Source organism: Mustela lutreola, chromosome 7 (genome assembly GCF_030435805.1).
Source record: "Mustela lutreola isolate mMusLut2 chromosome 7, mMusLut2.pri, whole genome shotgun sequence".
Classification (NCBI taxonomy): Eukaryota; Metazoa; Chordata; class Mammalia; order Carnivora; family Mustelidae; genus Mustela; species Mustela lutreola.
Window position 1 is genome coordinate 79,108,869 of NC_081296.1, and position 12,957 is coordinate 79,121,825.

A 12,957-nucleotide genomic window follows, 5' to 3' on the forward strand; every position below is an offset into this window, starting at 1 on the left:
TGGACAGGTATGATGTTATTCTGATGGGCTTTCCTCTGAACATAAGAAATTTCTTTGTCCTAGCTACTTTCAAGAGCACTTGTCTACAATTATGATTCATCATTTTCTATATCAGGTGTTTTGAGGTCTTTCTAGATTCTATGATCTTGGGGGGAGACTTTTATGCTTCTAGTACATGAACGCTGGTTCCATTCACAAGACTGGGAAATTTTTCATGGAGAATTGGGTTCAACTAAATCTTCTAGTCTTCTTTCTTTCTTCTCCCCACTCAGGGATTCCAATAATTCTGACATTGGAACGTTTCATGGTGTCATTTATTTCCCTAATTCTGTTTTCATGGCTACTAAGCTGTTTGTTCCAGGCTTCCTCCTGATCCTTTTTCTCTGTTTGTCCTCCAGATCACTGATTCTATCTTCTGTCCCAGTTACCCTAGTTTTGAGAGAATTTAGATTAGATTGGAACTCATTGAGAACATTGTGAACATCATCACTGGTGGCTTTCACTTCTGCCCTAATCAATTCCATTTTGTCATCCATGGCTTTCTCCAACCTAGCTACTGCCTGGATAATTGTTAGCCTGAATTCCCTTTCTGACATATTGTCTATGTCCATACTCATTAGCTCTGTTGCAGAAAGCCCATCCTCTGAATTTTTCTTCTGTTGGGCATTCCTCCTCCTAGTCATTTTGGTGAGAGATGGCTGAATGGATGTGTAGCTGAATGTATTGACCTTGGTGCAGTCAAGGTTCACTCTGGAAAGCTTCTGAGCAGTCAAGAGTTCCCACCCAAAAGAAAGAAAAAAGAAAAGAAAAAGAGGTGGGGGGGAAGAAAGATAAAATAAAAGAGAAGGCCAAGCCCAAATGTGCCCCAAGGTAAGATTTATGAAGTATACAAACAAAAACAGAGAAGCATAAAGACTGCCAAAAGTGGATGACAAGAGAAAAAAAATATATATATAAAAACCAAACAAAACAAAATAACCTCATCAAAAAGAGCCTCAAGTGTAAGATTTATATACTACCAGGACAAAAACAAATACACAGAAACATTGGTGGAAGAAAAATATGGGAGAGTGGTTTTAAATTCTCAGTGGTCAAGAAAGGTTATTTTGATTCTTCCTGGATATAGCTTGATATCTTTGTTAAAGGACTCAACTTTCCTAAGATAAAGGGGGATTAAAAACTGGTTTATCTATAGGGATAGCATTGATTGGGGAAGGGGATTACCTTGAAGCTTAACTCTATATGAATATTTTTTAAAAAAAGGATAAACTAAACTAAACTAAAAATCTAAAAAAATTAAAAAATAGAAAAGCAAAAGAGAAACACAGGTATATGTATCAAAAAGTTCACGTTAAAGGGTTATTATGGCATTTGATGTACTGGACATCTCACTGTGATGGTAAATAGGTTAAAAAGTTATATATATTAAAAAAAATAAACCAGAATTGTGGGAACGAATTAAAAATGAAAGTTGTATCTATGAAGTAGTGGTGGTTGTCCTCTTTTTTTTTTTTTTTTTTTTTGGTTGGTTTTCTGGAGAGGGACCTGCTGCATGGATTTTCAGGCAATGTCCCTAGAGTTAAGTCCTCCTGCCTCCCATCAAGGGGGTGGGCTCTGAGGAAACCGGTTTTTCAGGCTTTTGTGCTCTGGAGGTTTTTTTTGTTTGTTTGTTCATTTGTTCTCTCTCCCCTTGGCAGCTTTTGATGGTTTTTGGAGGTTTAGTGGGAAGTAAACTTCATCCAGACCTCCCTCTCAGCGAGAAGCCTCAGTCTGTTCCCCTCTGGGTGCTCCAGAGCACATAAATTCGCCCTGGGCCGGTGGCAAAGCATGTTCTCAGTACGGTCTCTGGGTGCACAGGAACTCCCGCTTGTACCCAAAATGACGATAGCCATTAGCTGTGGCTGTCTGGGTAGCTCCAGACCGCCAGAGAAGTCCCAAGTAGGGATAGCGCCCTGAGATTTTCCTGCTGGCCCAGGCTGGGAGTGCTCAGACTCTCTGGGGTCCAAGAGAGTGCTGGCTGATGCCTGCACGCACCTCTCTCAAGGGGGAGGAGGGGTGTAAGGCGCGCCTCAGGCTGTGGCCACAGGGCATGCGGAGAGTGCCGCTCTTCTGCCCCAGTAGAGATCCAGAAGTGTATAATTCTAATCTCAGTCTGATTTCATGGGTGATCAGAGTTCTTTGGTAGGTAATCAGCTCACTTTCGGGTACAGGTTCAAACAGCGCCTCCTCCTACTTCCCCGCAATCTTGTCCCTCCTCCATACTCTATTTTGATTGCTCCCAGTTCATGAACTATTTGGTGTGTGCACATGACACTTTTATTAATTACCACTTTGGTGAAGTTCACTGTATTGACCTGGGCTATTCCTAAGTTTTTGACACTAACATTTGGTGGTATTAATGTTTTAGATTTTGGCCATTGTAACAGGTGAGACCTGTAGGGTCTTATTTTTTTAAATTCAATCTGTAAAATATAAAGAACACTTACCATGACACAGAACCTCTGGAATTTTTAAGTGTACTGTACATGATTGTTGGAATGGGTACAATGTTGTAGAGCAACTCTCTATTCTTTCATCTTGCTCATGCATCAGTAACTCCCCATTATCCTGTCCCCAGAGCCCATGGCAAACTCTTCTTTGATTCACTCTTTGATTATTTGAGTTTGACTATCATAGATACCACATTTAAGTAGAATCATGCATTATTTGTCTTACTGTGACTGGTTTATTTCAGTTAGCATAATGGCCTCAAGATTCATCCACATGTTTGCATATTTCAGGATTTCCTTTTTTTTTTTTTTTTTTTTTTTGGTTCTCTTTAAGGCTGAATAGTACTCCACTTATGTGTTGAGCACACTTTCTTTATCCATGAATCAGTTTTTGGACATTCAAGTTGCTTCCCTAATTGACTATTGTGAACAGTGCTGTAAAGAACATAGGAGTGCTTAATATCTTTCCAAAATCCTGATTTCAATTTTTTAAAAAGATTTTATTTGACACATACACAGAGAAAGAATAAGCACAAAGAAGGAGCAGCAGAGAGAGAGGGAGAAGCAGACTCCCTGCTGAATAGGGAGCCCAATGTAGGAATCAATCCGAGGATGCTGAGATCATGACCCTAGCCAAAGGCAAACACTTAAGTGCCTGAGCCACCTAAGTGTCCCTCTTTTTTTTTTTTTTTTTTTTTTTTTTTTGAGAGAGAGAGAGAGTTGGGGGTGGGGAGGGTAGGAGGAAGAAAGAGAATTTTAAGCAGGCTCCACGCTCAGCACAGAACACACCATGGGGCTCCACCTTAGGACACTGAGATCATGACCTAATTCCACATCAAGAGTGAGATGTTTAATCAACTGAGTCATTCAGGCAACCCTAAATTCTTTTTGATAAATACTCAGAAGAAGGATTTCTGGATCACGTTGTAGTTCTATTTTTAATTTTTCAAAGAACATCTGTACTGTTTTCCATGGTTACACCATTTTGCATTCCCACCAACAGTGTGCGGTGTTCCAATTGTTTCAAACATAAAAGCCATCATACAGGTTTATCTGTGTTCTCTTCTATTCTTTCACCAAAAAGGGGAAGGGAGAAAATGATCACATTCTTCATCAGATTTTGCACACTGACCCAAAGTACACGCATTTCTACCTCCTCTGGGATCAGATAGTTTTTCCTATTCATTCCTCTTAGGGAGGAATGATTGATTCTATTATAGCTAAGTACCTTTTTCTTTCCCCTGTAGACTGTAAACTAGTATATTACCCACTTTTATGTATGAACTTTTTAAAAATTTCATTCATTCATTCACTCACTCACAGATTTTATTTAAATTCCAGTTACTTAACATAAAATGTTGTATTAGTTTCAGTTGTATGATATAGTGATTCAACACTTCCACAGAACACCTGATGCTTGCTCATTGGGACAAGGGCACTGCTTCATCTTCTCACCTATTTAACCAATCTCCAGTCTCTCCCTCTGGTAACCATCAGTTTGCTCAGTTTAATGATGAGTCTTTCTTGATTTATCTCTCTCTGTCTTACTTTTTTTTCCTTTTCCTTATTTGGCTTGTTTCTTAATTTCCACATGAGTAAAATCATATGGTATTTGTCTTTCTCTGACTGACTTATTTCCCTTAATATTATACTCTCCAACTCCACCCATGTTGTTGCACCTGGCAAGATTTCATTCTTTTACACTGATGAATAATATTGCATTACTCATTTATATATTCTTAGCTCTAGTAAATTACTCCATTGAAACTAAAGGCTCAATAAGTATTGGATTTCTTTTGAACTAAAGTAATGAAATCAAATAAGTAGCACAAGATGAGACTTAGCAAATTCATCTTTTATATCTATTTCCATGAAATTCCCGTTTAAAAATAGGATTTGGTTCACTTTTAATCCTCACCAATCTAAGCAGTAATTTTATTTTCTGACCATGGGCATTTCCTTCATCAGGAACCGGGGAATGAATGGGGTTGGAGGTTTTGTCTGCAGAGCTGCTTCATCTGAGGTGTCTTTGCTGACAGCTTCATTACTCTAGGGGGCACTCTAGGCTTTACCAGAAATAAAGATTTTTCTGATGGTCCATGGTTGAACAGTTAAAAGAAAGAACAGAAATCATGTGAGCCAGTCCAATTATAGATAGCAAAGGTTGGGGAGAAGGGGAATGGCGTTTGTGTAAAGTTCATCTCAGGTTTTAGGTTCTGCCATTTCAGACATCTGAGGCCATGTCTCTAAACTCCACTAAAACAGATAATTCTTCACAGGTACCAGGAAAGGAATATTTCTGGGCATTGTGAGCATGGAAACTCAACAGAAAATACCTCTTGTTACTTAATATGAATAAAATGCCCCAAACTTACTGGTCTTGAAATTATTTCAAAACCCCAGATATCTCACCTTTTTATATATCTCTGCTGAGAGTGGAGGGAGAAAGAATGAAGAAAAGAAGAGAGGAAACAATAAGGAACACAAAGAGAAGGAAAGGGAGAGGACAACATTGACTTTGAACAGCAATGAGTGGCCCAGTCAGACTCAGCTGTGTGGATGAGCAGGTCCATGAACTGCAACAGGAGAGATGAAGATATAAAAGTTAGGACATTGTGCAGACCTCTTATTTTTCATCAGCCAAATTCTGATTGCAATAATAATCAATACAGATTGTGACTGTCTGTCTTCGTTTCTAGAACTGTCTTGATTTCAGAAATTATGGTTACTTCAGCAATATATAATGCATGATGTCAGATCTCTTTCCTTTACCAGTATTTTCGTATAGTGGAATTCTCACGTAGTCTCACAAACTATGCAAATTGGGGAATGGAGACACTTTCACTGTGATTCTTCAAGGTTTTGTGGAATCCCCATTAGGCCTTGAATCTTTTAGAAATATCATTCACTTTTCCTCACACACTAACTCACAAATCCCTTAAATAAAGTGTTAAAAAAAAAAAAAAAACATTTATCCTCCTATATTAGAAGTATTGCCCCTACCTCCCTGCACTGTTGGCCAGCACAGTTTTGAAGACACGACTGTGCCCTGTCCTGGGCCACTGTGGGTGGAGTCTGGAGTTCTGTGAATGACAGGGCTGAGGTGTGATTGGTGCTCAGTGGTTCTGTTGAAAGGGATTGACTGTGAGACACAGTTTCTCTGAATCCAAGACTCATTACTCTGCACAGTGGGCAGAAGTACTTTATCACATAGACAAGGAATCATGAGGAGACACGGGGGAGATCTACTGGGGCTCCTGTGCATCCAGGTTTGCTGTGAGTGGGGGCGTTCCTCATGGGTACTCGGGTGGAGTCCACAGCCCACAGCCCACAACGGTAGGGGAACTCCAAGAGGGTCCTACTACCTCAGCGGTGTGTCTTAGGATATTTTGCAAGTTTCGAAACTGCATCAGTGATTTCCTGGTGACATCACTTGTGTTTGTTTTTCTCTTTCCACACAGTGGTGAGAGGGATGATGGTGAAGCAGAGCCCTTCAGCCCTGATCCTCCAGGAGAGAGCCAGCTCTACTCTCAAGTGCAATTTTTCCGAAACTGCGCGCAGTGTGCAGTGGTTCCGACAGCACCCCAGGGGCGACGGTCTCATGGGGCTGTTTTACATAGCTTCAGGGATGCAGCAGAGTGGGAGGTTAAACTGCACAGTGAATCCTAGGGATCGGTCCAGCACCCTCCACATCCGGGCCTCCCAACTGGAAGACTCAGCCACCTACCTGTGTGCGGTGGAGGCACAGTGCTCCCCAGTGATCTCCAGCCTGCGCCCAAACTGCAACTGCACTTGCAGCCCCCACCCTTCCCCCGGTCGGTCGGGCATTTGCACCACAGCAGTCTTTGCAGATTTCCAGACTTTCAGATTTATGTGACAGCATGTTTTTCCTTCTAAAATTAGACCCATCGCCAGTTGTCCTTTCACTTTTCTTGTCCGTTTCTTCCCCCAAAAAGCCCTTTGCAGGTAAAAAGCTCCACCATGGGACCGTTGGAGCAAGTGACAGAGATGCCCATTTCCAGTACCCTGGGAAGACAGATGTCCCTGCAGCTAGCATATAAATTATTTGTAACTAGTCAAATAGAAACGTCTTGAAAAATTAGAAGATCTTGAACAAACAGAGGGATCTGAGTGAATTTTTTAGTTACCGTAGATTTTTTTTTATTTTCAAAGAATGGTAAGGAGAATGTATATAACATTTTTTATGTTTGTGTTCAGCTTTTTCACTATGGGAAATACAAACATAATAAAATAATTGTATTGAGGGTAAGGCACTCTACTTGTCTCCTTATATATATTTTCTATTTCAGTAAGGTAATACATTATAAATAGGTACGTTCATTTTAAGCACAAATAAAGGGAGGATTTTAGAGTATAAGTGACTTGGTGGAATTGAATGTTAGTGAATCTGAGGTGACATGAGAGCTTATCCTTTGAGTACCTCATCTAGAAGACTGTAGAATCATAAAATCTGAATGATTTCCTTGAAGTATTTGTATGATGTGTTGACATATATCACTGACAGAAGTATCCATTTCAGTCATTTCTAAACAGCACCTTGTGGAGAAGAGCTCATGGAAGTTTTCCTTCTGTTCCATGAAAATCCATTTTTCTTCCTTCCATTTTGAATGAATCTATTTTCATGATTATGTAAAATCAGCCCCAATTTGGAAAAAGGAGTCAAAAGCTTCCAGGACAACCCCAAATGATCCCCTTCTCTGTTGCAGCTATAGACAAAGACTGTTGACCCCAAACCCAAAGTTGAAACTTGCATATGGAAGATTCCAGCACATACAGAGTCCAGCCTGCACTGGGTTTTATATTGAGAAAAGGGCATTGATAGGAAGGTCTGTGCCCCTGAAAACTCTGAACATGATAGATGGGCAGACTCTCTGAAGCTGGGAGCAGAGCCAGCTTCTTGAGCATGGACCCTACACAGTTACACAGCCCCCCACTCTCCCAAAGAACCCTGCCCTTCGTTTAATGCTGTGCCCTCACTGTCTTGAAATTAATGCTAGTTTTATCTCTGCTCCTGTCTTTTATAATTGAGTCCCATAAGTTGGCGAGCAGGTGCCTGAGCAGAGAGATCGGTGTGGCAGCAGGACACAGGCAGGAACACATACAGACTCAGGTTCTGGGTCACAGAAGCTTGTATGTGACCTGAGCAGCTGGCGGGGCCACCTGTGGTATCTGTGCCTGCTTTGGAGTAGCTGGACTTTGATTCTGCAAAAGGTGTTGTAAATTCTGTCAAGAAATAAGTACAAATGCAGTGTTTACACGAACATTTCAATTATGTGGTTTGGTTGATTCTTACACAACTAAACATACTCTTATCCTATGACCTAGCAATGGCCTTCCTGAGTCCTTTTACCCAAAGGGTTGAAAACATATGTCCACACACAAACCTGTACACAGGTTTTTTTTTTTTTTTTTAAGATTTTATTTATTTGACACACACAGAGAGATCACAAGCAGGTAGAGAGGCAGGCAGAGAAAGAGAGAGAGAGAGAGGGAAGCAGGCTCCCTGCCAAGCAGAGAGCCTGATGCGGGCCTCGATCCCAGGACCTTGAGATCATGACCTGAGCCAAAGGCAGAAGCTTTAACCCACTGAGCCACCCAGGTGCCCCCTTGTACACAGGTGTTTTTTGGCAGTTTATTCACATTTGCCAAAACTCTGAAGAAAACAACATGTCCTTCAGTAAGCAAATGGTGTTACATTCAAAGAATAGAATATGATTTGCTGCTAAAAAGAAACAAGCCATGAAGGAGTGAAGAGATAGGGGAACCTTAAAAGCATTTTACTAAGTGAATACAGCCCATGTGAAAAGGCTATGTAGGGTATGATTCTGAACCTATGACTTTCTAGAAAAGGCAAAACTATGGAGGGAGTAAAAGATTATGGTTGCTGAGGATTGAGGAGAGCAGCAGGAATCAATAGGTCACAGAAAATGCTTGCTGTAGTGAGCCTAGTCTCTATGATAATATAATGGTGGCTACATACCTTATAACTTGTTCACACCCACAAAATGTCGAACAGCAGGAGTGAACCCTAGAAAAACGGTGAGCATGGGGTGACATGATGTGGCAGTGTAGGCTCATCCATTGTGAAAGAGTCATGGGGAAGATGATAATTGGAAGCCCATACCTGTGTGGGGGTATGATGTGGACTGAAAGCCTCAGTCCACATTGGCCTCATCTTTCTTTGAAACTGGTTGAGATAGTTGAAAAGAAAAAAGGTCTTTGAAACTTTAAAATTAGGGACACCGGGGTGTCTCAATGGGTTAAAGCCTCTGCCTTCGGCTCAGGTCATGATTTCAGGGTCCTGGGATAGTGTCCCACATCGGGCTCTCTGCTCAGCAGGGAGACTGCTTTCTCCTCTCTCTCTGCCTGCCTCTCTGCATATTTGTGATCTCTGTCTGTCAAATAAATAAATAAATAAGTCTTAAAAAACATTAAAATCAGAGACATGAAACTAATATGTATGAACAGTTAAAGATTTTTATATTTTTAATTATTTTTTTTTAGATTTTTTTTACTTGTTTATTTGACAAAGAGAGAGAGAGAGAGAGAGCACACACAAGTAGGCAGAGCAGTAGGCACAGGGAGAGAGAGAAGCAGGCTCCTCACTGAGGAGGGAGCCTGATGTGGAGCTCGATCCCAGGTCCCTGAGATCAGGACCATAGCCAAAACAGAAGCCTAACAAACTGTGCCACCCAGATGCCCCAAGTTAAAGAATTTTAGAAAAATGTCTCCCCTTGCAACATTACCTAATGACACCTTTTCACTGGTTTTTGAGTAAAGCTCCCAAATTTTCATTTTGAAATGATCTCAAAAATGGTATACACATCTGTGGCTGGAAATTTTGAAACTCCAAACTAACGTTCTACAGAAAAGCCAGAATTCAGAAAGCAATTAGGATGTTTTAAAAAGTACTTCTTGCTTTCCATATTAGTAAGCTCATCTGCCTCCTCTAGTTTGTCTCAATTCTGGAGATTCTTTCTTTTCTTCATACAATACATAAGTTATATGTAATATATATAAGAAATATGTTTCCAAAAGAATATCCTGCCTACCCATGGCTCAGCCATGGAGTCCCCTGTCCCACGTCCTGTGAGGAGTTTTCAGTCAGTGAATAAACTCCCATTTTATTTCATGTTAATATTGATATAGTTCTCCTTGATACATTATTGATCTCATAGAAGAAAGGAAAGCCCAGATAGGATCTCATTCTAAGGACCATGTCTCTGAAGAGTCCTCAGGGTCAGTTAGGATCAACCTCCAACCCACTAGATCATATGTGCTTGTGAAAATGGTCTTTGGGTTCCATGATGCAGGCAATTTCACCCTCTCTGACACCAGTCCACAGTGTGTATAACCAGTCCTCAATACATATTTGCATTGTTATATAGTATAAAAGAAATTTACAGGTGGAAGAGTCCGTAGAAATCCTTCAGTTCAATGTAATTTTACACATCAGAGACTGTATCCAAGATGACATTATGGAAAAATTAGATAGTGAATAAGCTTGGCAAGAAAGGAAGTGGGTTTCCTCACTTCTGGTTTAGCATTCTTTCTCCTGCCTCCTTCCTGTAGGGCCATAGTGTTGGGTAAAGAAAAAGTGTCTAATGCAAGCCCAGCCATATAACTGCAGCATTGCTCTGAGAAAATTATGGTCCACTTAGTTAGAATGCCTGAATGAAGAGTTCCAATTTGTGTAAAACTCGGGAACTCAGGAAGGGAGACTCAGGCTGAGCCACTGTGATTCTACCAGCAAACTCATACATCACTCACTATTTCTGTAGGAGGAAGCCAGAGGTGATGGTGTCATGTGAACATCAACATGTATTTCTAAGGACTTTCCCAAAATAACAAATATTTATTATCCCAGGTGCACATCTCTTGAAGGCAGAGTGAGTATAATGAGCATAAGTCACACACTGTCTGTAAAATGATCACTGGGTATTTAAGGGTCCTGCAGCTGGCAGTTCATGAAGATGGTAGATGAAGTTTTCTTAGGACATAAGGAAAAGTATATTCTATGAAAACATGATGGAGATGGAATTTTACACAAGGGATAACCTTATTTGTGCAACAGCTAATCCATGGAAGAGAGTCATTCATATGAATGGTCACATTAAATTCTGAAGGTCACACCTAAAAATTACAAAAATTGACCTTCCCACCAGTAGAGGGAATTTTGCCCAGAGAAGAATTAGAGAATTCTTACTTTATAGGGAGTGGAGGATGGAATGGAAGAATCTCAGAATCAAGAAGTTTTCCACACATAAAAACACATTTCAGGGACGCCTGGGTGGCTCAGTTGGTTGGGCAGCTGCCTTCGGCTCAGGTAATGATCCCAGCGTGCTGGGATCGAGTCCCACATTGGGCTCCTTGCTCAGCAGGGAGCCTGCTTCTCCCTCTGTCTCTGCCTGTCATTCTGTCTGCCTGTGCTCGCTCTCTCTCCCTCTCTCTCTCTGACAAATGAATAAAATCTTTAAAAAAACCACATTTCATATATATGCATATATTTATATTTTGAGTTGATATTCTTCACTATAGCTGTCTTTAAATCTTTCATGGTGGGAGAGGAGGATGCACATGAGTTTTATTCTTTGTCCTTTTGTGGATCTAAGAGTAGGCTTCACAGAAATTAGGAAAGTCTTGGTCTTGGAAATGAGGTAGTCTTGGTTTCCCAGGGACCATTTCTCTTGATCGGTACTTTAGGACCAGTTTCTTTTTGGTACCATTCCCTGGGCACACACAATGTTTATGCTTCTCTGGATTTTTTCTCACAGAGGTCATCAGAAGATTCCAAGAAATTCATGTGAATGAGAAAGGGGTTTTGGAAGGAGAGATAATTCTGGAAACTCACAGGATTGGAGAACTTTATCAATGAGTCTTGGGGAAAGAACACTGTCGTGGCATTTAGGAGGAATATGGAATGTGAAGCCGTGTTGACCAGGAAGTGGGAAGCATGACAGGATGAATAGTGGATTCTTTAAAGGAACTTCTTCTGAGGCAATTAGTCAGCATTGCTTTGGGGGACATTCCATCTATTTTGATTTAGGAAAATGAAAGCACTTTAAGAATAAACTCATATAATTATATTTTCTGAATTTGCAGCTTGATGTTTTCTCAGAATTTCTACTGCATCTTTCAATAGTTTGCATTATATAAGACACATAACATTCAAGTAAATTTCTTAAAGCATGTCAGATTTCTCTATGCAAATTTGTTCCTCAGAGGCACAGGCTAAGAGAAAAGCATTTCCCCAGTGAGTTGCCTAGAGATGTGACCACAAGACATCAGTGTACCTGTGCTGATGCAGAACATGTGGGGAGTTCATTTTAGTGCATCTGATGGACTAGACTATGGCAGGAGCAGGGTCTTTTTCTTTCTTTTCCTTATTGGCTGTTAGACAATGTGGGAAGTTACTCTGTTGAGGAAAGAAGAGATGCTCTGATAAATAAATAAATAAATAAATAAATAAATAGTAGCTGAGATGGCTAGAGGCTTTAATTCTGAACCTGAGCTTAACTGGGAGGAACCATGAAGACATCGATGGGAGCTTTAATCATGTTCTCGTGGCTGCAGCTGAACTGTGAGTTCAGAGTATATTAGTGGATATTCTTCAGAAGTCAAGACTGGCTTTACTCAGGTTTCTTCCTGTTAGTGTAGAAAAGGAGAATTCTGAAGCTTAATAACCTGGAATCTCTTCTCTATTCTCTGACCTTTTCTTTCTACACAGGGTTCAGCCAAGGAGAGAATGTGGAGCAGCATCCTTCTACCCTGAGTGTCCAGGAAGGAAGCAGCTCTGTTATCAACTGCAGTTATTCAGACAGTGCCTCAGACTACTTCCCTTGGTATAAATAAGAACTTGGAAAAGGTCCCCAGCTCCTTACATACATTCATTCAAGCATGGCCAGAATTTTGTATTTCATTCACTGCTATATTTTCAGTAGGTAGAACAAACATTTTCACATAATTCGTTATCACTAGGTGCTAAGGAAAGCAGGAAAGAAGAATTCTGCTACTCATAATTTAATTTAAGCTTTATGATTGGATTGAATTTGCAAATTTATTTGTGACAAATAAAAGTCCTTGAAGTATATGTCTGATTATTTGTTTGTTTTACAACACACTGTTTCTTTCCATTTATATGTGTCTCTTTCTTAATAGCGCTCAATGGTTTGAAGATAATTCCATTTTTCCTGGACTTGTAATTTTTTGTTACCATCATAATGAAAACTTTTCTTTCTGAGATACATGGGAAAATATTTATATGTATGTATCAGCCACCATACAATTTTTTTAAAGATTTTATTTATTTATTTGACAGAGACGATAGAAAGATCACAAGTAGGCAGAGAGACAGGAAGAGAAAGGAGGCGGGGGAGCAGGCTGCCTGCTGAGCTGAGAGCCTGATGCAGGGTTCAATTCCAGGACGCTGGGATCATGACCTGAGCTG

The 12,957-nt window shown here is 40.4% G+C and overlaps 1 gene segment (V, D, J or C); it reads left to right on the top strand.

Annotated features, from left to right (window-relative positions):
- Positions 1-5,686: 5,686 nt before the first annotated feature.
- LOC131837185 (T cell receptor alpha variable 22-like) lies at positions 5,687-6,366 on the top strand. The segment is given in 2 exon segments: positions 5,687-5,765; positions 5,951-6,366. Coding segments are annotated over 2 exon segments (468 nt in total).
- Positions 6,367-12,957: the final 6,591 nt, after the last annotated feature.